Genomic DNA, 23051 nt, shown 5'->3' on the forward strand with positions numbered 1-23051 from the left:
AATACAGATGGTGATATATATCACACACTTCCTAAAAAGGACTAATTCTTACTACATAAAGAAAAACAATGAATGAGACTTTATCATCTCCACTGAAGAAGGTATCTCCATTAATAAATACCTTCTCCCAATGTTTTTGAATGGTATTTTTAACCTAAATAAATATCTCTTTACTGAACTTGGTTGATTTTTTTATTTCTAAGTGAAGTTTACTACTTGATGACCATATTTAGCAACTCCTGATTGTTCTCCTTGTTAAATCCAAGACTACTAATACAGGTTTTATTTTCTAACAGCTTCATTAGCTGCATTTTTAACTTCTAAATCTTTTCCTAAAAAGGCATAATTGATTCACAAAAATATTATAATTGCATCCTAGATCCTTTATAAATCATGTTGGCTGTGCGTAACACTTTTACACTAAATTTCTAAATCAATTCATGAGAGATACATATAATACATTAGGAAAATCTTGAAGAGCACTTTTCTAAAATACTGAATCTCTTAGAGTATATAAACTGAATCACACCACAAAGTTTAAATATGCTGACATCCATTGGAAGAAAATTATTTTACTGAGCATTTTACCAACTTTATTGGAATTAATAGTTCTTTCTTAAGTTGCTCTCCAGCTCTTCACTTTAGTTGTGCTTCACTGCTGGAGAATTCATTTACTTAAACATGATATACCAGCAAAATTGTGTGCTGGTCAAAATCAATTTTTGAAACAAATTATTTTCAAATCATTAAGAAAGATGTAAATCCAACTGCAAAATTGATGCCACAGTTCAGACTCTTGTGGTTCTTCACGGAATAAAAGGGGAAGTATATCTCTGATTTGTCTGGTGAGACAAATCAGAGATACTATGTTAAGATGGGGAGCACAAGGCCATGGGGTCCGCTAGCAGTAACTGGTTGGCCTGAATGAGATATAGCTTGCTAATTCCTGCACTATGGGAATCCTGAAAAAATCTTTTAGTAAATTTAACCACCACTGCATAAAACATTTTTTTTTAATTACCATTTTTAAAGTTACATTTTGTGTCATCATCTCTCCCACCACTCAAGAAATCTGAGATTTACCTTTGGATTCTACTTTTTTCCATAACTCTAAACAGCAATCTGCAGTCATGTCCTTTTGATCCCATCTCTTAATATTTCCTGTTGACTTCTGTTCATTCCTATTGCAAGGAACATTATTGCTGCCTTTGATAAGGCCATTATCATTTTTCTCTCCTATCTTCCTAATATGCATTTTTTTAACCAGTCTTCCTGCCTCCAGTCTTGCCTCCTCCAATCGATCCTTGATGCTGCCAAAGTGGTATTTGTGAAATGCAGTTTAGCATGCTGCTTCAACTTTGTAATTGTTTCTCATAATGGTCAAACCCAAACTCCTTCTTGTAGCACGGAGGTTCTTAGGTGATTAGCACACTTCCCCTCCCCATCTTCCCACTTAATTTCTCCATATTTCTTCTTCCCATTTTAGGTAAACTTACTGGTCCTTGCTCTATAAAGTTTCTCCTAAAAGTCACCCCTTTCACCACTGTGTCCTTTTACACACTTTGTACAAGTTACTTCTAACAGTGATTTGCTTACATGTTTGTCCTCCCCACATCTAGCCCAGTGACTGGTTCAAAAAAGGCACTAAAAAAATGGATAAAATTAAATATATTACTCTTAATGATTAGTGTAATATAAATATTTCACCCCATATCTAAGTTCTGGCTCTAAGCAAAAGGGTTCATCTCTCCTCAAGCCCTTAAAATCACTTTAGAAACTCTTCAACTTCTAATTCAACATATTCTGACACTAAACACAAATAGCCAGTCTTAACTTGCTTGCAAAACCACATGGTTTAAATGTACTATAACCCTTTCCCAAATAAGAGCTGCTATTATGAGGCATTAATGTACAGACCGTTTCATATGTATACTTGGTTGCTTAGGAACAAAGATAATTCCAGTTCCAGAATATATGAATTGCAGAATTAGTAACTTCTGTTAAAGATAATTGGAGGTTAAGAGAATTAGTCAGGGAAGCTAAAAAAGGAAAGTAAAGTTAGAGACAGAAACTAAGTAAAGATAAGAAAAATGAGATTTACAAAGCTACTCTAGTGGCATCTGGGAGCAGAAAAATCCAATTTGTTTCTAAGACAGTAATGAAAGTGAAATCCAAGATCAACAATCTTGTCATAAAATTAACAAGGAATTTAACATACAAATGAGGGACCAGGAGTAGCTGTCATTTGATATGTATCGTAGCTATAGCAAAATGAAATAATGTGCAAGCTTCTCACTTATTGAGTTTAGTGGCATAGGAAATCACATGATAGGAAATGGAAATTTACAGTACATTAGAGAAGGTACATTGGAGTTATCGATAGAGTTTTTATCACATATCCAATACTTAATGAGTAGCAGTTGGAATTAGACTACTGTATATGCTTTCCAGAGATAATTATGTCTTCTAGAAAAGTCAAAAATAATTATCTGAATTTTTAATTTGCTCCTATCATTATTGACATTTTCACCTATGATCTAGTAAGAATTGTATTCTTGATAACAGAAAATGTAATTTCTTAAAAATGAGTTAAATTTTATTTAATAATTCATAGACATAAAAACAGAAATTTATAGAGGTTTTATAGACAGTTGAGTATGGCCAGTTAACTTTTTTGAAAGACCTTAATACTCAAATCTTTTTCCTGACTGGGGACCCCTGCCAGAGATTTACCAGCACAGGAAGAATAACCTATTGCCTTTGTTTATCAGATTTTATTATGCACAGGAATCATCTAGAGATGTTGGTACAGGTAGCGCCTGTCTCAGTAGGTCTACAAAAGATCCCTGAATTCTAGTTTCCAACAAGCTCTCAGGGATGCTGCTGGTTTACGGACCATACTTTTGAATAGCAAGGCCTGAATCAGTGGCTATTAGCCTTGACGCCTATTGGAATCATCTGGGTAGCTTTAAAAAAAACATTTCTAGGGATAAAACGTTATTTAACTAGTCTGGGCTGCAATCTGGACACTGAGGGTTTTAAGAGCTCTCAAGTTGAGGTGAACAGGTAGCTAAATTTAAGAACCTATGGCCTAACATGTATTGGTTATATTTATTAGACCTCATTTCAGTACTGCATAGATTATGAGAGTAAAAATGTCCAAAAATCTCCAAATCCTTACTGAAAATATAATTATCAATCAGGTTTCAACTTTAAGGATCTCAGTGGCTTCATTTCTATATTCTTATTAAATTATTTAGTAACATATTTGAATAGTAATTTAAAGATACTCACGGAATTATAATGAAATGACAATCTCAATTACTTTTGAATTAGGAGATAGATGTATAAAAATATAAATATGTGAGTTTTAAAGTATAGGGAAGTGTCAGTTCCCAATAAGAAATAAAAAGGTTCAGACTAGTTAGGAAGTTTACAAGAAATCCCCAAGTCTGTCACACCAGGAGGAAGGCCCACAGACACAGGAAAGACAGGCGAAAGTTTAGTTAGTATCACTACTTGAAATAGGCGTCGCTGATCCAGCAGTTAAAAACTGTATCATCACTATTAGATCGTTCCTAATTATTTTGCTAAATTGAGGTTTGCAAAAGGTCAAGAAGCAATTCCATTACTGAGGCTCCTTCCTTAACTTTTAGGAATGTGCACCAAAAATAATAAAAATAATATTTTAAACTCGGAGGTATTTGCACAATTCCATAATTATAGTAAAGAGTATCAGAGTTTAAGTCAATGATAGTAAAGAGTATTGGAGTTTAAGTCAACTGCCACATACTAGTCATGTGACTTAAACTTTAGAACAGGCTTCTTCACAACTAAAATAGTCCAATAAAAATGTGCAAACCCAAATTAATGCCACATACAAATATAAAACAGAATTAAGTATAACTTTGACAAGCAAAAAAATAAATAAATAATATAGCATGTTTTGGCGCAAAGAACTGAAGTCCAGACTGGGAATGACTTCCAGCTTTGCCACTAATTAGCCACATAACAAGCAAATCACATACTTTAATCTCATTTTAAAAATAAAGATGCCTCAAGGAGATTATTTTGACAATCCCTAGCAGATCAAAGTTCTAAAAAGCTAAAAATAAGTGATTTAAGTTACTCTCTAAATCAAATATGACTAATGCTAACAACAACAAACCAAAACCAAGAATTTCCTTTTAACATGATTGGTTTAACAAGCCTTTGAAGAAAAATATTTAAAACTTGTCTTCAAGTCTACTAATTGTACGGCAATCATTTAAAATAGTAAAACTATTTAAATCTAAAAAAAATGTAGTGTGTGGAGGTGGGGAGAAAAGGGATCATTAAATGCAATGCAAGAACACCAAGCAGAATTAAAATAAAGAAATAATGTAAACAGGATAAGATAGCAAAAGCTTTTTCTAAGGAAAACTGTTTCAAAGCATGCAGTGTGAAATTTTGCAATCTATCCCAAACAATATACTGTATAGGCATCGTCATTAAATACACACATTTTCTGTTTCCAAGTACTACAGATAACTCATAATTCCTATAAAAATTACACAATTTAATCAAGATGGTAGTACGTGGAGATTATTTCCTTTTAGTTTATTGTTTAAATACATGTCTTGCCAATCACAAAATATCTAGTGTAGCCAAAGACATAAGAAATCCCTGTATGAATCAAAAAGTGCCATTCTTGCAGCTTTCTGTCACAAGGATGCTGAGAAATGTACTGTAACAGTTTAGGAAACACAAGATTGTCTCAATTTTAAGTTTCAATCATTAATCCTCTTCAGAACTGGAATCATCCTCTTGGTCAGAAAGTTCGGGAACAGGGAAGCGGAGAATGGCAGCTACCCCAGTCAACTGGCTGAGCTGTTCCCCAGAAACGTGAAGACTAGAGAATATCCTAACGGTGCCTGCATTCTCTTTCACACTGTCCACCAGCCTCACATACCGGCTCCGTGTGGCTACATCCTGATGCCTGAAGAGCTCATCGCTGATGAGCAATGTGTCAATTGCCATGGCTTCATTGGCCTTCTCCACCTGCTTGAGTCCATAGAAAGCTCGATCCGGTTCATGTTGTAACATTTTATAGAAGTCATCCAAGGCTTTGACTTCCCCAGCAGCTTTAGTGTCTGAAAGGCGGCTAGCCACAGTAGGGTCACAAAGGGCCTCTTTCAGGGAGTACTTGTGTCCGGAGGAGGCATGTACCTAGAATCACAATTACAAAAGTTAGGCAAAATAATCTCCCAGAACACCCATTAATCAGCCCACAAAGGCTTAAAGCCAAAAGCGCTAGTAAGGCTTCATATGTTTCAGCAAAGTTTACTCCATAAATTTGCTAGACATTTAACATTCTCTTTTTATTTCATTATCTCATGAAAATCCCAGCTAAGTAAAGACTTTCTCTTCTTATTTTTCCCAGTTCTAAAACTTTAGGAGTAGTTTATACCAATCCCTCTGCCCATTCTTAACTATCCCTGGGTAAGATTGTTTTACCTGAAGAAATTTGGACCGGTTTTCCAGGAGCAGTTTGTTGTCGGTCTTCACTGCTTGTTGAAACATGTAGTCGCAGAACTGCTCCCTCACAAATCCTGGGCTGGCCACCAGGATGCACTTTACAACATCAAAGTGTATGTGGCGCTGGATAGCCTGGACCACCTGTTCATAGAACCGCTCCAAGGCCCGGTCATGCTGAGAGCAATTGCCTTTCCTTTTCCTAGGGATGTTCACCTCCACCTTGGCCCGAGTGAGGGTCATGCTGGGAGTGACTAAGCAGATATGGGCGAGGCCTTCCTGCATGACCACAGCCGCCACATCAGCGCTCCAGGCTGGGTCACAGGCCTGCTCGATGCGCTCCAGTACCACACTATCCCACTGCTTCTTGGCCAGGGTGAACTGGCGGTTGGGCTCCAGCTCGATGGTGTGGTAAGCCCCCATCTTGACATACTCATTCTCTTGGATGTTGGTCCCCTTAACCCGCAGCTGGCAGGCTTGAGAGTCGAAGTCGATGGCCTCCACGCAGAGAGTGAGGGTAGTGCGGACCCGGTTGCTGCCCACGCTGCCCGTGGAGGACTCTGTCTGTACCTTGCGGATGGTGGAGGCGCGCAGGCTGTCGCCCACCTGCACGAGGTTGTAAGTGTGCCACATGTCCTCAGGCTCCTCGGGGACCAGGGTCACCTGGCCCGCATTGTCCTTCTCAATGTTCTTCCTTACGAGCTTCATGGCCAAGGAAGGGGCTCACTGACAGAACCAGAGGAACCAAGGAGGTCCTCACCTCCGCCCCGGGAGAGGGGATGGGAATGCAGGCCAGGAAGGGGGCGGGACCCGGTTTCTAAGGGCACTTGCCTGGCGGGAAGGAAACACGCTTGCTTCGACTCATGCAGCCTAGGGCAGCACTTCCTCTATCCTTTGCTCTCTCAGTCTCCCGGCGCGCTGCGTCTAACAGGCTCGGGGAACACTGCAGCGAAAATCTACCCCTCCACAGTTCCCGCTGGCAGCACGCAACAGCGGGCTGACGAAATGAAGGCGCATGCGCAGCCCGCGTCCCGCGACCCGACGCACGTCTCCCGTCCCCAAAGGAGAGGCGGGGCCGCAGTTCGCGCGTGCGCAGGAGCACTAAGCTGTGAGGCGCTCCGGACGACTGAACTCCCTCAAGAAGGTGCACAGAGTGGTGGCGAGTCCTTTATTTTAATGCCAAACTTCAACTTCCTAAGTTTTCTCTTCCATCCCTGTCTGTGAAGAATCCGGGGAGTGTGTGAGTGCAAATACTAGTTTTACCTGCCTGCGGCTGCCACTGCAACGCTTCCCTCTGGGTAAATCCAATTTCAAAGCTTAGCAGTAAAAGTAGCTCTCAGAAGTGCAGATTTGGCCCCAACGGCCCAAACTATGCTCGTTTTTGCTCTTGCCTTATCCGCACTCGGACGCTACAAGCCTGTTGGAGCTGGTATTTAGAAGCGGTTTCTGAGAACTACTGGTCACGTTCTGTCTGGGCTCCCAGCAACGTGTCCAGCTGTTTTCTGCGCCTAGTTACCGTGTCTGCACGATCTGATTAACCCAGATGTTAAAGCGCTGGTCCCAAGAGAGAAGAAACTATGTGTGGAATTTACCCCTGGGTGGACCTCTCAGTTGCTTGACCTGATGTCCTGGGAATCCTAGGCTCCAAAGTTGGCAGCCTCAGCTTTCCGCAGCCCAGTAGCCTGTGAAATGTTTAGGTTGGGGGTTGGGTCGCAAGAGCTTAGGGCCAGATCTTCACTGCCAAAGCTAAGCTAAAAGCCGAGGCTATGGGAAGTGGGGAAAAACTATTAACTAGGACTGACCCTGATTGAATAGCTACATAATTTAAAGAAAATCCTTAAGTTACTTAGCATTCTTTATTAGGAAGTGGAAATGGAGAAGTGGGATTGCCTCTTTAAGAGACCGATGAATAGAAAAAACAAAAGAATCTAAAAGCTTCTTGAGAGCTTAGATGGAGTGGAGGGCAGAGAAGTCCTGCACACATAGCTTCTCACTGTCTTTTCTGTCTTTCTCTGTGTGGATTGGAAAGGGGAACTAACCAGCCTGAACAGATGAAACAGGGATGAAAGGAAGGAATCTGAGTTTGGCATAGGCGTATGGAAGGAAAATAAATCTCGGATCCCCAAACTCATTAAGCCAAAGGGAAAAGTTAAGCTGGGAACTGGGTCACGCAAAACTGCCTTGCCTCTTGGTTTTTAAATGAGATGGCTACCAGATGAAAAGCTACACACCTCGCTCATATTTTGCCCACAAGGAAATTCTCAGTGAACGCCAAGATCTTTACCCTAAAGTGTTTCTATTAAAATTTACCATGGCAATGTAAATAGATAGCTTCTGTTTTCAGGTACAGTCACCCCTCTGCCCTCCTGACACAAATGCATATCTGATTGTTCCCCTGCCCCATTTGTCTATGTTATCTTACGTAAAAATGCAGATTCAGATTGACTAAGCCAGACAGAGGCATGAATGACTATTTTCCCCCTGCTACCCTCTCACATGAAAACTGTATTTCTCAGTATCCCACCCTTTCCCCTTTAAATTTGGAGCCCTCAAAATCATCTTCCCAGAAAGGCATAGACCTGTCTTCCCCGCGCACGTCCTTAATTTTGGCAAATAAACGTCCTAAAATGATTGAGACTTGTCTCAACATTTTTCTCAACTGACAGGCTTCACAATTTAAACTTAAGTGTCAATTATCTTCCTAAGAGATTATCAGGGGACGGAAAGGTCCCCTCCAAGGGGAAAGTCCAAATAAGAACCACTACTTATTAATATTTGTGGCCTCTTTTCTCTTTGTTTCTCGCTCTCTGTGTCTCCCCTTACTTCCTCCTTCTTCCCACCTTCCTATCATACTGAGTACCCTCAAGAAGTTCCTAATTCACATTGCCTTCTTCCAGTTCCAAGAGAACCCAGCAACTTTTCACTAAGCAAAGAACTAATCACACTCAAGTGTGAAGGTGATTTGCCTATCCAAAGGACACTGTATTTTAAAAAAAGTATCTTGTTAACTTAAAATTCCTAATTGGTAGGGTGAAAGTGTGCTTGTGTGTGTATTTGTGAGAGAGAGAGAGAGAATGAGGAGATAATTTTGAACTGGGGCTTTGAAGTGCTCCTTGATCATCTTTCTAAGTACAATTTATCTTTCCCATAGTCTGCCAAAGATTAAAAGCCACAGAATCACAGTGGTAAGCACACAGTGGGATCTTAACAAAAGGTTTTTATTGAAGAGCTATCACGTATTGAATGTTTATCAAGTTCTTTCCTATGCTCTAATTCTCCCCTGTAAGGTAAATATTTGTTATCCTAATTTTATAGAAGAAAATCAACTATGGGGAAGTTAAGAAATGTTTTCAAGATCACATGACTAGCATTGAAATTCAGGCCTGCTTAACTCCATACCCTCTCTTTCTACTACCACCATCCTATATTATGAATGTTTGTAATCATCTCCTTCACTGCAAATTATGTGCTGTTATCCATTGTCACTTCCCCTCAACTGTCACCTTTACCAGCTAAACAAAAACTCACAGCTTGGGAACCAACCTAGAGGATTTGAAAGGCACTAGTCCCTTTCCTGCTCTTTTATCACCTCTTAAAATTATTATACTTTTCTCTTCTACATAGTTTTTTTTTTTTTCCTTCTGTCCAGCCTAGGTCATCATTATACTCTTAGAGAAAGATCTAATGTTCTACTTTAGAAAAATATACATATATTTATCTGTACATTAGAAACCTGTGAAAAACCCTTATTGACTCTTAAATCCATGGTTAAAAAAATTTTTTTTTAAGTTATGAGGCAAACCACTTTGGGCCATTTTAAAAAATATCAGTGTGCCTCCATAATTCAGTATACTATAAAATCTTTCATAGAATTACTGTTGTATGTGAAACAACTGCAATAGTTGGGAACTTTTTTTTTTCCTTAGTAATTTAAGCCTGTAGTTGACTATTAGACATTTTCACCCAGATTTTGTTTATGGCTTAGTATTTCTAGACCAATCATTATATTTTTATTTTGATTCATTTTGGATTCCCATTCCCTATGAATTAACGTCTACAATCCCTCTCTACAATCCCAATTTGCACTGGCCTTACAAATTTACTTCCCACTTTTCCCCTCAGGGCACCCTATATTCCACCTTGAAAGTAACCTTTGTTCCCTACATGTGCTAGGAACTTTCTCGTTTGCTACCTTAACTCATACTAACTTCTCTGTTTAAAATGTCACTTCCTTTCATCCCTGCTTCCATTAGTGCTGCCTATCTTTAAAGTCCAGCTTAAATGTTATCTCAAACTTGAAACCATGTAAACTTGAATCCATGTTAATTTAAACATGTATCTTTTTTGTTGAACTCTGGAAGGATTTATCTTTATACTCCTTTGTCCTTTTAAAGGTCCTTTGCACATAGTAGGCACTCATATATTAATGATAAGCTAGGTGAGTCAAATGTAAAGTATGGCAGCTATTTTAACATTATTACAGACATTTCAAGACATTTCTTAAGGCACTTACTTATATTGTTATTGACTGTATTTCACTTAATAATGGTAGTTTAGAAACTGCTGTAGTTATATATTTATTTTCATTTTTTTCCAAATGAGCAAAGTATTGAGAAAAATACCAGGGCTTTTAGCTCTTTTGCTTTAAATACTAATTTTATACTTATGTATTGGCTGTTTAAAATAGAAAACTTTATATCAGTAACTTTATATCAGTATAAATCTTTATATCAGTAACTTTAATTATATCTATTTTCCCTACAATGTCTTATTTATATTAATCTCTCCAGAAGGGGAAAAAAGTATTGTTACCTCCAAAAGTTTTTAATTTGTTGCTCTTGAGACACTTCCAGTGTCTCAAGAAGAGAACTGGGCTAGAAGTCAAGCATCCTGGATTGTAGCTCTTACTCTTCAATTGTTTTTACTGTAACTTTTGGCAGTACTCAGTCTCTCTGGAACCCAATTTATTTCACTGAAGAATTGAGGGAATTGAATTCAATAATTAAATTTCTAACTAAAAATTATGCTGCAGTAATATTTTTTAAATGTTTAAACAACACCTATAATCTCATCCTAACATATTTGTTTTCAATTTTGCATGCTATCTTTCAAATCTGATTTTTCTAAGACCCATTTCAGAGGTGAAAGACTGATTCAAAGTTTCTTGTTTGTGGACCAAGAATTGGCAGACCTCAAATATGGTCTTTCCTGGATGGATTCTACCAACTTGAAATAAGTCCCAGACCGCAATAAAGCTAATTATTTTTCATTCTAAATGATAAATAAGATTATTTGTCCTGCTCTCTCATTTGACCATCCTTATGAGGTCCTAGTGATATTATGATACTTGATATTAATAAATTATAGAGCTCTAAAAATGCCTGGCTTGAAGCTAGAAAACTGGATCAGACAAAACAAGGGACAAGAGCTCATTTTAACATGATCATAATTATTCAGCCTTGGAAAAATAACTGGTTTGGTAGAGTTGACTGATGGATAATCTTTGGGGTACATTTATTTATGTTATTTATGTTATTCAGCTCTACTGAATGAAATGGTTCATGGACCTCATTGGTGAGTTGAATTACTATCTTTCCTATTATAATAATATAAAAGAAATGGTTTGTATGACATGAAATGGAATTATGGGCTCCTGAAAGATGGAAATCTTGTTTTAATACCCTCTACTTAGCATGTGACCCCTAAACAGTCGGGGCTGTATAAATTTTCTTGTTTTCATCTTGTATTTTATTTTGGAAGGCTTACTTTCCTGCAACACAAACCTAATCTTTTTGTTATTCCTTATAAAGCACCTTGGGAGCCTCTCCCACCATTGCGTCTTTCCATGTCTACTACCTCTTCCACCAGTAAAGGCAGAGACTTACTACCTTTTATTTGTCTTTGTGCTCCTGGAACACAGCATAACAAGTGGCACATACTCATATTTTTAGGATGCAAAAATTAATGGTTATTAATTTTTCTTTAATTCAGAGTTTTTAACTTGTCTGTAACTGACATTCTAAAATTAGGAAATCACATTCTGTTTTATAATGTTACTAAAAACTTAAAAAGAAGGTTACTCTTAAGGTAAGTTTGTATAAGCCTATTTCAATATTTGAGATAGCCGTGCTTAGGTAAGAAAATGGTAATTTAAAATACATCTTCCCCAGGAAAAGTTCTTAAAATATTTTAGAATAACACATAATGGCAATTAGTTTTATTATACATGGTTTGGAAAGTGAACTTTACAAAATAAGAAGCCAGAGCTCCAATTATGAATATCTAGTGATAAACGCAATTGTTTATTTAGACAGAATGTGCAAACCTCAGATTGTGCAAAGGTTCCCATGTGACCTCCACCAGCAAAGCTAAGTGGATGACTGGGAGGATTACTTAGCTAATATAGACAAAAGGGTAAAAGGGAAAGTGGTTTTTTTGTTTGTTTGTTTTATTTGTTTTTTTTTTAAGGAACTTGTACTCACTCACTATCTAAATTTCTCATGATGGAAAATGCTTACTTGCAGTTGTCACAAAATAATACAAAACCTCCTACCAAATAAACAAAATCCTATGAACAGAAGTGTGTGTGTATGTGTGTGTGTGTGTGTGTATTTCTATTTGCATGTATTCTTATACGGCATAAGATCATTTCACCAAAAATATTATAAGTAAAATGTGTTACACAGATATTTTTAAGGATTGGCCAGTACCCATGTATTTCTAGACTTTAGTATTTGGTAAAATAAAAGTCTAATTAATAAAATAATTTTGAAAGTACATTTAATTTGTAGTAAGGATATATGATTTGTAACAAAATATATAAACCATCTTAACTATTGATGTTTTAAAGTGACTTAGGTGCTATATTTAAATTTAAGAATTTGCATTTATTTTAGGAGATCTCATATAATTCATACAAAAAGAGTATGTGTATCCACTCCTTTGCATATTTGAATTACAATGATTTCTCATTTCAGATCTCTTACTTATCTTGTTAATAGGGATCTCCTGTTTGGATAAAATTGATTTTTTTTAACACATAAAGTGAATTCCTAACACCAACCAGCATATGCATTTTAATTTCCTTTTAAAACTTAGTTGACTTTTTTATCTTCCTTTTAAATCATAGGAAAGTTTTGATTAAAATTAGTCTTCTTCCTATATACACAACCCTGGAGCTTACCACCAACATGACAAAAAGTTAAGAGTTTGCCAAAGCTAGAGTCATTAATCCTGTGCAACTGGAACATTATATGATTACTTTATTGTCACCTTTCTCCTGAAGCTCTCTTCTAAAGATAGAGCATTTGGAGGGAGCTCTGTTTTTGGGATCTGGTAAGGCTGTTGGTGCCAGAGGAGCAATTATCCCCTAAATCAGATATAAACTTGGCACTTGAAGAGAACTGAGAGGAACAATGTTATATCTCTGTATCTAGATGGGGTTCACATACTAGCCTCTTCGAAATCTTATGACACAATTTTTAAGTGTCCAAAGAAATAGAAAAGTACCATGGTAAAAAGTACCATACACTGTATATTATTGATTGTAATTTTCAGATGCACATTTTCCCAATTTTGACATCTCTGAAACTAGGAACTATCTAACAATCTAGCAATTATAATTGGATTGGGAGTGGCTTGTCTTTTTTAGTGGTACATAAAATAATGGTGCATCTTTCAACTGATGGTGTCTTCCATTCCATTATTTATAAATTTGAATAGACAGAAATATTTCAGGCGGAGGTATAATAAAATAAGGCAGAGGTATATAATAAAGGGACAATCTGATCCCTTAAGTATTTTCTGAGTTTGTCAATAGTCAATTCTTTTGCGATTCATTCAATTAAAAAGTGCCCATTATTTCTAGGTGTTATGGTTAAAGATCCTACCCTCACAGAGCATACAGCAAGCTGGAAAGACAGGCAATTAGATAGTTAATTATAATACCATGGTGCATTATATAATAGAAGCAAAGGTGCTGGGATACACATGTCCTAAGGTAGGGTCCAATCTACTTCAGGGTATCTCTTGGAAATGACGTTTATTCAGGGATTGAGATCAGTAGCAGTGGGAGTAACTACTTACGCAAAGTCCCCAAGGAGACTTTAGAGTAGCTGGCATAATAAAGGAGCTGAAAGAAGCTCAATAATCTTGAAGATAGAAACATATGCAGTCATTTGCATCTCTTGATACTCTACTGTACTCGCTTTGAGGGCGAATACAATTCTCCAGTCACAGACTGCTCTGAATAGGCAATCTATTCTGACTTTAGCACTGTGGCAACAGTTTCAAAATATCTTTCATCTCAGTTTCTTAACATGAATTTGAGTACACTATTTTGTATTTCACACAACAGAAGAGAAGTGTAGGTAAAGAATAGCATTTTAGTCCCCAACTTTTCTAAATATATTTTAAACATGAGCTACTTTATTCTACTAAAATATGTTAAGACATGTGGAAATTCAGCAAGTTCTAAATCTAGTGGGAAGTTTATTGGGTTGGAAGTGGAGGAACATGTTAGAGGAGCATCTATCTACTGAAGTCAGAACATCAGTGATAAGCTGTGGCCCAAGAGCTCATGCTTCAAAATAGCTGGGTAAGTGTTATGACAGGAGGGAAGAGAAATAGTTAAACTAGTATAGCATATATATGTGTCTCATGGTTACTCTCATTGCCTGTTTACTAAACAAACAAAAATCCCGTGAATTCATTGCTGCCTTTACAAACATCACAATGAGTAAGACAATTTTCACCATCTTCAGCAATTCCTGACAATACATTGTCTGCCATTGGGAGTCATTCTTTGTTTTGAATAAGTGGCTGACTTCCTCCCCATATTCAGCCATCTCCCATCTCCTCACTGGATTTCATTTTGAATAGGAAATCTTGCCTGTGAAAAGAAGACCCTTGCTTCTAGGCCAACCAAAATGTTTCTAGGGAAGAGAGACATATAGTTTAATTAGGGCTAATTCTATATTTATATTCTTAATAACGAGAAATAGTAGTCTTACTTGAGTTACACTTAATGCTGTACACCTAAAAATCATGGAAATAAAAGATTGACTTGTATCATTAATTAGGTCTTTATCCAAGTCTTTTAGACAACTATGTTTGGATTTCACATTTAGAGGAGTGAGCAAGAGAGAATGAACTCATCTTTAGGCAGCCAATATAGCATATTATTTTAGAGCATTTAATTTGAGGTCAGAGATATGAATTGAGTAGATTTGTCATTAGTTCTTCAACTTTGGACAAATGAAATTAACTTCTTAATACTATATTTTGATTTCCTCATCTCTAAAATATTGATAATAGTTATAAAGTTTTAATTTTTTCTTTTCTTTTTTTCAAGGCTAATCAACTGAAGCTGAGGGAGTGAAAAAAGAACAAAGAAATCTGTGACTGCTTGTGATCAATTAGTAAACTTAATTTTTTAGATTAAAATGAAATAATACATGCAAAGCCCTTGGCACAGTGCCTTGCACATAATACATTTCGGGGTTAAGTTGTGCTAGCTATTCTGTTATTGATTGTCTTGCCCTTTGTTCTCTGGAAGGTTGGATCTTGCCATTTGGGGATGGCCAATGGGAAGGCTGAGCAAGACATCAGAGGGTGGGAGGAAAGGAGGTATATTTATTTTCCTTACTCCTTCTCTGCTGGGCTTCAATTTTGTCACTAGCTGCATTCCTTTTTATGACCACAACTCCAGTCTAATGGCCACCCTCCCATAACTAGAGTTCATAATCAAACTAACACTGCCACCTCCTCAGGCCTAGGAATGGTCATGGTTTTTCTTCTCACCTTGCTTCAGGTTCTTTTTTCCCCCACTGTTGCTTGCGCTAGATGCTCCACCCTCTTTTCTTGTTCCTTTAAGGCCTCTCTAAACTGTCACTTTATGAAACTGTCTTCAGTTAAATCCTTTATATGTGACATCAGTTTATGCTGAGACTTTGACATACATAAAATAACAATCCTTTGGACATAAGGACATCTTTTTGATGAATCATTTTAGTAAATGTTGTAAGGAGCTAATATAAGACAGTCTAAATCAAATAGGAAGTTTATTGGGATGCTGGTGGCTTGTTGTTCTGATGTAAACCCAGTTTTGAAGGCTGTAGAGAGTTTATTTAGATGTCAGAGGGTGGTAGGATGGAAAGGTGGAATTCTTTTCTCAATGTATAAAACAAGATAATATCTTCAGTGGCAAAATGAACATGAGGATTATGGAGAAAGTAAAGAAAAGTGATTGGCTATAATGGACAGTTTATGCTTATGGGTTGTGGTAGGCAGAATAATGGTCTCCCAAATATATCCATGACCTAATGCCTGGAACCTGTGAATATGTTATCTTAGATGGTAAAAGGGACTTGGAAGATGTAATTAAATTAAAGATCTTGAGATGAGGAGATTATTCTGGTAGGCACATTGTAATTACAAGGATCCTTAGGAAGGTAGTAGGGTCAGAGTCTGAGAAGGAGATGTGATGATAAAGCAGAGTCATGGGGGAAGATCTGAAGATTCTACCCTGCTCGGTTGAAGAAGGAGAAAGGGGCCACAGGCCAAGAATGCAGGTGGTGGCCAGAGGCTGGTGAAAACAGGGAAACTGATTTTCCCCTAGAACCTCCAGAAGAAATGCAGCCCTGGTGACATCTTGATTCTAGCCCAGTGATACTTCTGACCTACAGAACTGTACAATAGTAAATTTATGTTGTTTTAAGCTGGTGATCTATGGCAAGTTGTTACAACAGCAATAAGAAACTGACATAGGAGTAGTAGGAGATAGAGAGAGGGTGTTGGATTAGGGCAGTCAGTTGAGAATTTTGGATTTTATCTTAAAGGCAACAAAGAACCACCAAAGATTTTTGACTAAAAACAGATATAGTAAAAATGATGTATTAGGAGGGTAGACTGGAAGTTGGGTTCAAATTGAAGACAGAAAGATAAGCTCTACAGTAGTGTGCATGGATAAGTATGGTGATGAGTCCCCAGGTTACAAACGGACTCTGAATTGATGAGAAGTTTCCAAATCTGAAAGAGATTGCTAAAGAAGAGCCTACAGAATAGAATGACTGATGGGAAAGCAGTCCAATTTCGGATCCCTCATGTGTTGCGAAATGGGCATAAATATAGTGCACACAAGGGTTCTAAATATTTTAAGTCTCTTCCTGGATTCACCAATGTATATTTCACCAACATATATATGAAATTGTAACTTGTTAAACTTCTCTGTTACTTCAAGTTTCACTCTTGTCTTTTTAGAGGATACGCAAACCTCATTTCATCATTTCTACTCTAGAGACTGCTTATTTGGTAGAATGAAAAAGTACAACTTGGATAGTAAACTACTGTATTCAGATTTTGCACAAAAACAACAAAATACAATCTAAAAAAATTTGAGTTGGAGAAGAATCATAGGTCAAATATGTGTAAAAAGTAGTGGCAGTAGCTGGTAAGTTAAACCACTCACTGGCTATAATGCTGTTCAGCAGTTACCACTGTTTGGATTATTGGACATTTTCTGAGTAGTGGGAAATGTTTGGATGAAAAGCCAGTAGCTAATTATTAACTCTCTTTACATCACCTCCCTTCTGAAAAAAGCTCTGCTTGCTGATAATCAACTTCTAAATCATCTTCATAAAACTTAACAATGCTTGGCCATCTAAGGCAGGTCTAAACTAGCTGGCTCTACCCTGTTTTTAGTGGTAAAAATGCTAAATTAACTAGTACTAATAACCATGCCAGCAGTAAAAACACTGAACAATTGAATATCAATGATATGTTAAAGCCAGCTGTTAATTAACCCATTAATAAGGTGATTTTCTTTCACACAGAGATTCTATCGATACACTTTCCCCCCACCTTCTTCCATTTTTCACCATTTCAACTTTCCCCCACCCCAATCAGTAACTGGTAAAAAAGATCTGACCATGAGTTCATTATTGGGAAAATCTTAGAAAATGCTGTATTTCAAGCTTTTTCTAAATTGGATACAACTTTGCATTTCCACTATGTTTTTAAGTCCCCTCCTTAAAAATACACATTTATGTACAAATAACAATACTATATTTTGCATCTTAAAAGTAGACTGCACTGTGATATTTACAGAGAAAATGTTCACCATTCCTTTCTACTTTTCAAAATATCCCTCCTCTTGGGTGCTGACATAGAAACATCATTTTGGAACAAGTGGCAGTTTCGTCTTGCATCCCTGCCTTTTCTTGTTCTGCATGGGAAAAAAGCCTAAATAGTAGACAGCAAGAAAATTCAATAATGTCCACTCTGGAACAACCCGAGGGTAGGAATTTTGCATCTGTATCAGGCGCCCTATAAGCATCACCCTCCCATCCCATGCCATAAAAAAGGGTGGAGGGGAGGAAATATTCAGCAAAGTCCTAATATACAATGTGTATTGTAAAAACAACTTTAATTTTAAAAGTGAATTCTACCTTGTAAGGTTTTCAGTGCTGCCTCACTCCTACTCCTAGGGTGAAGGACTTTGGAGAGACACTAAAACTAATTCATATCAAAACCAGAACGCGAAACTCCTGCCTGCCCCGTACCCTGGCCTGAGTACCTGGAATGCCCGAAAGTGGATGGGCGCTCTCTCTTCCTATCTGGCCCATGGCTCTGAGGACCTCCCTCCCCGCTCCAAGCCCCAAGCCCGCGAGCAGGAGATGGTCAGAGAAAAGCGAGTCGCTCACCAGTGAGGAGCCAGCAGCAGGCGACAGCGACCCCTGGGCGGGCGCGGGGCCGAGGGGCCATGGCCGGAGCAGCCTCAGCGCCAGGGGGCCGCGCTGGTTCGCAGGGCAGGACCGGGCGCGGGAGCTGCGCTCTCTGGCTGGGCCAGTTATCCCGCTGCCGCGGTTCCCAGTCCTCTGCCCCAGTGGCAGCGGCGCCCAGGAGCGGGAGAGGAGTGATTTCCTGTGTTTTCGTCGAATGCCTCTAAATGCGCTCCACGCTTTTCACATCCCAGACGGATTGCCACATCGCCCGCCCCTTCGCGCTCTTGGTCTCTGAAATTTCACTGGCAGCTTCCCAGGCTCTGTCCGAGACATGGACAAATAAAGCCAGCTTCGCGGGTCCGTGTTTAGGCTAAAGTCCACGGGCTGTAGAAGCAAACCTTAAAGGGACATCTGCCTTTCATTGAGAGGGTGATCTCGTTCTCCGGGCCAAATCCCCTAAGGTGGTAGGAAGGCGGGTAAGGGCTGGACCTTCGGGAGGGTGTTGCCAGCCCAGTGGCTCCGCCTTCACACCCCTTACTTCTCCCGGCCCGGGCAGGGAGGGCGCTTTGACAGTGCCTGGGCGCCCTTAACGGGAGGCAGCTTTCCCGGGTCCATTGCGCAGAGGGATTAGGCCGTCTGTGAAAATGCGAGGATCTGGAATCCCCCCTTCCATCCCCTGCGGACACCTGAAATTCACCGTGAAGTCGTTTTGCACGAAAGGGGGCGTCCCCACCACCCCGACAGGCTCCACTGAGGGCTTTGCTTTCGCTTATGGGGGGTGGGGGGGTTGCTTCGTTTATGGTAATTCGTGGTTAAAGGGTGGTTGCAGATAAGCTTTTCTTTGAGATAACTAGGATAAGGGGAGAAAAGGAGAAGCAAGACGGAGGAAAAACAGTAAGAGGGAGAGCGAGAAGGGAAGAGAGGAAGAAAAGCAGCCTCCTTGGAAATGGAATGTGTGTGGGCTATTTTGTTTAAGTGAATTGGGATGTTTGTACGCTGGTAATTGAATCTAATAAAGAACTCGGGGCACTACTTTATTTTTTTCTTGCTTGAAACTTTCACGAGTAAAAATGCATTAAGAGTCCAGAAGTGCTTAGGAACTTGCAATGCTTCCCTTTCCTGGTGAGTTGAACAACCTCTCTGAGTCAAAAGCCATATTCACCCTAGCTTCAACCAATGCTGGCTATTTTCAAAATAGCTGTGTCTTAGCGGTTTTGAGAATTTCAAAGACAAAGAATAAGTGGATTTGTGTTTAGAGGAATCTGAGGGAAACGGTTCAATTCAATTCTTCAACTCAACAACTAATTGAGCATCTCTAGCAGAACTAGGGCTAGGCAGGACAAGAGTGCCACCCAAAGGAGGGTTCTTTGAGCAGAACACAACACAGGTAGCACAGAACAGGTAACACGAGGGACAGGAAGGAAGAAGCCCACAGGGTTCACTGGATACACTGCCAGATAGAGGATCACAGCAACTAAAAGCTGGAGAAGACAAAAGTTGAAGAAGTTTAAGGAGCGTCAAAAATGGGGTGGGCAAACCCAAGGAGGTTGAAGGCCATCAGATCTCAGTATGTTGACCCATTAATCAAGAAATTCCTTTTCTATTATGTATCTGAACTGATTCACTATTTAGTAAATACATTAAAAATCGTGTTCTCCCGTTTTTAGTTTTTATAATGTCATTTCTCAGTTCTGTCTTCAAATTTACACAAATGAGTCTCTAGAAAAATTGTATTATGTTGGGTCACAGTTCAATCCCATTGGACTTTACTTAAGTTCCTTTGTTTGTGTTCAATGCTCTCATACCCTGCCAAGGAATTCATTTCCTGTGTATATCTCATTTCCCTGTTGGTAGTATCAGTTATGTCTTATGCCTCTCAGTATGACTCTCTGTGCTTTGAACAGTAACCAATAGATATTGATTAATTCGTAGACATTTAAAAATCATAGTAAGTACTTTCCCAATGATATTTCTCCAAATTGCTTAGTTTTCAAAAACATATAATAGTGTGTCTATATATACACAAACATATGTGTATGTACGTATGTGTACATATATATGTATAGCATATACATACATATGCAAATACATATATGGCATTTTAGCAAATTGCAATATATTTCATTAGAAAAAACAAAAAGAAATTGTAAAATATTGAAATAAAGTAGGGTTAATATATAATATGTTCAAGGTTACAATTACTGGGAAATTTTCTTCTGGGGGCTAATATATAAAATTTCAATTTTAATATTTTTATTTCCTCTAGGACTTACAAATTATTGGTGATAACCATCACTAACAGTGATATTGTTACAATTAATTTTCACAAGTTACAAATTTTATGTTTACATGTTTACATATTTATGAATCTTTTATATGTCTAGTCAATACAAATGTAGAGACTGAGAGATAACTATTGTTAGAGAATTAATTTTAGAATCAGTGCTTATTTTCTGAACTTCAATAAACCCAAATACAAATAAATGTCAAGCCGGTTATTTTCTTAACCAATTTTATTCTGACTGACAGAAAGACATGTCATTGAGTAAAGATTTAGAGAAGACAGAAACTTGCCCAGAGTCACAAACTAGTTATTGATATGAGACACTTGATGACAAATGTTTCAGCTCTAGTCTTTATACTACATACTTTTCTATTTTAAATGAGACTTGATTTGATCAGATCTCTTTAAGGGTTTGGAAGCATGAGTAGGAGCATGAACCTTATTGTGAACTGCACACGCTTCTTATGAGAATCTAATGCCTGATGATCTGTCACTGTCTCCCATCATCCCCAGATGAAAACGTCTAGTTGCAGGAAAACAGGCTCAGGGCTCCCACTGATTCTACATTATGGTGAGTTTTATAATTACTTCATTATATATTATAACATAATTATAATGGGAATAAAGTGCACAATGAATGTAATGTGTTTGAATCATCTTGAAACCGTTCCCCCTACCCCTGGTCTGTGGAAAAAATGCCTTCCATGAAACCAGTCTCTCTGCCAAAACGGTTGGGGATGGCTGCACTGAAAGATTAGAGACTGAACTGATTAAGAATTTGGAAAGTGGATGTCTATGAAATGAGGCAAGAGTAATTGAGATTATTAACCAATAATCTCAAAAAGAAAAACATATACTTAAAACCAAAGTATTCTTCTTGGAGTTAATCTAATATACTGAGTAAAGTAACTAGAGTAAGTAAGGTTCTGGAGTTACGCTGCTTGGACTCAAGTCCTGGAACCACAATATAGTAGCTGTGTGATTTGGGAAATGTCATCAAGTTTATCTAAGCCTCAGTTTTCTCAAATGTAAAGTGGGAATGAAAATATTGTACTACTTCTGGTCTGAGAATTGCTGTGGGGATTAAATGAACTGAGCCTCTGAGCATTTAGCACAATGCCTGGATTAAAGTAAGTGCTCGGTTAGTATGAATCATTCTTCTCTGTAAATAGAAGAATTGGTATTAAACAGACCATGGAAACAGGGCAGGCTCTGCGTGTGGTAGACCCTGTAGGAAGTGGTGAAATTTGATGGCCATCAGAGGAGGAACTTTAATGTCTGCCTAAAAATATCTCCATCAACTCCTATTATTATTTCTGGAATCCTCGCTTTAAAAATATTTACCTTGGATTAGGGAATTATCTTGAAGATAGTTCTATAAAATGGGTATGCATGAAGACATCAGAACCCATTATAACGTTCACATGAATTTGCTTTTCAAATTGGCTGGCCGTCAGAGGTTTTGTTTTTGTTTTTGTTTTTTGTTTTTTTAATTTTTTTACAAGAGAAGAACATTCCGCTAAGAGGTTGGGGGAATAGAAGGGGGTCTAGAACTCCGTGTCTAATGTATGCCAGGGTTCTTTAGCAGTAAGATTATAGGTTCTCAAAGCTACAGGATAAATAAGGTACTCCCACCTGGGTAGTGGGGGTGGTGCTGATTTTACTCAAAAATAAATAATTTAAAAATTGTTGTTTGCTAAAATAACAGATTTTTATAAGAAATATTTTTAAATCATGTTTTCTTTTTAAAAGTCAAATATGAGATTTTAAATACATTTTAAGGTAGCATCAAAGTGTGGTTTTACCCCAACCCCATCCCCTCCACTCTCAGGTGTTAGGGGTAGGTGGAAGTGTGCAGAACTGCTTCCGTTTTTACAAAGATTTTATGAAGATTTGGATTTTTAAGTTTTAGTATGTAAGCACTTAGGGGAATATACCCCAAAACAGTGGGGCTAACTCACAAAGCTAACTCATATGGAAAACTTAGTCTAGTTCAATAATTTTTAATTTTCTGGCATATATTGGGCTCCAGGGCTATGTTCTGCAGAGGCAAAAATGGATAGAACAGTTGTTATTCCACTGCAAACCTGCTGTTCATTAATTTCTTTCACTTGTAACTAGGAACAGAAAATAAGTAGTTTTGTACTCAATTGTAACATTGGCATATTTCATTTTAAGCCTATTAAATTAAACAGTCTAGTGAAATTATCCTAATAGTTGTTGTTGATATACCTTGAGAACCTATGATTGCTTCCTCTCTGACCAAAATAAAGTCACAGTGATATGGAACTTAAACTTCACCATGAGCCAACCATTTGTTTTTTGTTATTACGTAATATTCCTGTGTGTTTTTTCACTTAAAATATAAAATAGGTGTTTCTCCGTCCCTATTTCCTGAACAAGCCTGTGCCAGAAACCTTGTCCAAAGACATTTGGGCAACTGGTACTTAAGAAAAAACAAAAAACAAAATACTTGACTTCAGAATCCTGGTGAGGAACAGTTCTCAACACTATAGGAAACTTCCTTGGAC

The 23051-nt window shown here is 38.0% G+C and overlaps 2 protein-coding genes and 1 long non-coding RNA gene across 4 annotated transcripts in view; 1 reads left to right on the top strand and 2 right to left on the bottom strand.

Moving 5' to 3' along the window:
* ITGA1 (integrin subunit alpha 1) overlaps positions 1-20358 on the bottom strand; it is a 175696-nt gene extending 155338 nt beyond the window's left edge. The window contains exon 1 of the mRNA XM_003827350.7: positions 18216-20358. Coding sequence (XP_003827398.1) covers positions 18216-18276 — 61 coding nt within the window. The 5' untranslated portion in view covers positions 18277-20358. The remainder of the gene's footprint in view (positions 1-18215) is intronic.
* LOC129397777 (uncharacterized) overlaps positions 1-23051 on the top strand; it is a 213741-nt gene that overhangs the window by 72678 nt on the left and 118012 nt on the right. The window contains exons 1-2 of one of the 2 annotated variants that reach the window (XR_010112196.1): positions 6618-6812; positions 21034-21091. This is a non-coding gene — a long non-coding RNA (uncharacterized LOC129397777). Of the gene's footprint in view, positions 1-6617; positions 6813-21033; positions 21092-23051 lie in introns of those variants that run through there. The other variant, XR_008625381.1, reaches the window with a different exon arrangement.
* Positions 996-18217, bottom strand: PELO (pelota mRNA surveillance and ribosome rescue factor). Its single transcript, XM_034960108.3, has 2 exons — positions 5497-18217; positions 996-5208 (listed from the first exon to the last, which is right to left on the bottom strand). Exons 1-2 carry the CDS (start codon positions 6220-6222, stop codon positions 4777-4779), a joined length of 1158 nt encoding a protein of 385 aa, XP_034815999.1. The 5' UTR covers positions 6223-18217; the 3' UTR covers positions 996-4776.

Source organism: Pan paniscus, chromosome 4 (assembly GCF_029289425.2).
Source record: "Pan paniscus chromosome 4, NHGRI_mPanPan1-v2.0_pri, whole genome shotgun sequence".
Taxonomy (NCBI): Eukaryota; Metazoa; Chordata; class Mammalia; order Primates; family Hominidae; genus Pan; species Pan paniscus.

Excerpts from the sequence above, each read along its gene's own strand:
- PELO (XM_034960108.3), bottom strand. The coding sequence starts at position 6,222 with ATGAAGCTCGTAAGGAAGAACATTGAGAAGGACAATGCGGGCCAGGTG. Across the intron at positions 5,209-5,496 it reads ACCGGTCCAAATTTCTTCAG|GTACATGCCTCCTCCGGACA; the intron begins GTAAAACAATCT and ends TTGTGATTCTAG.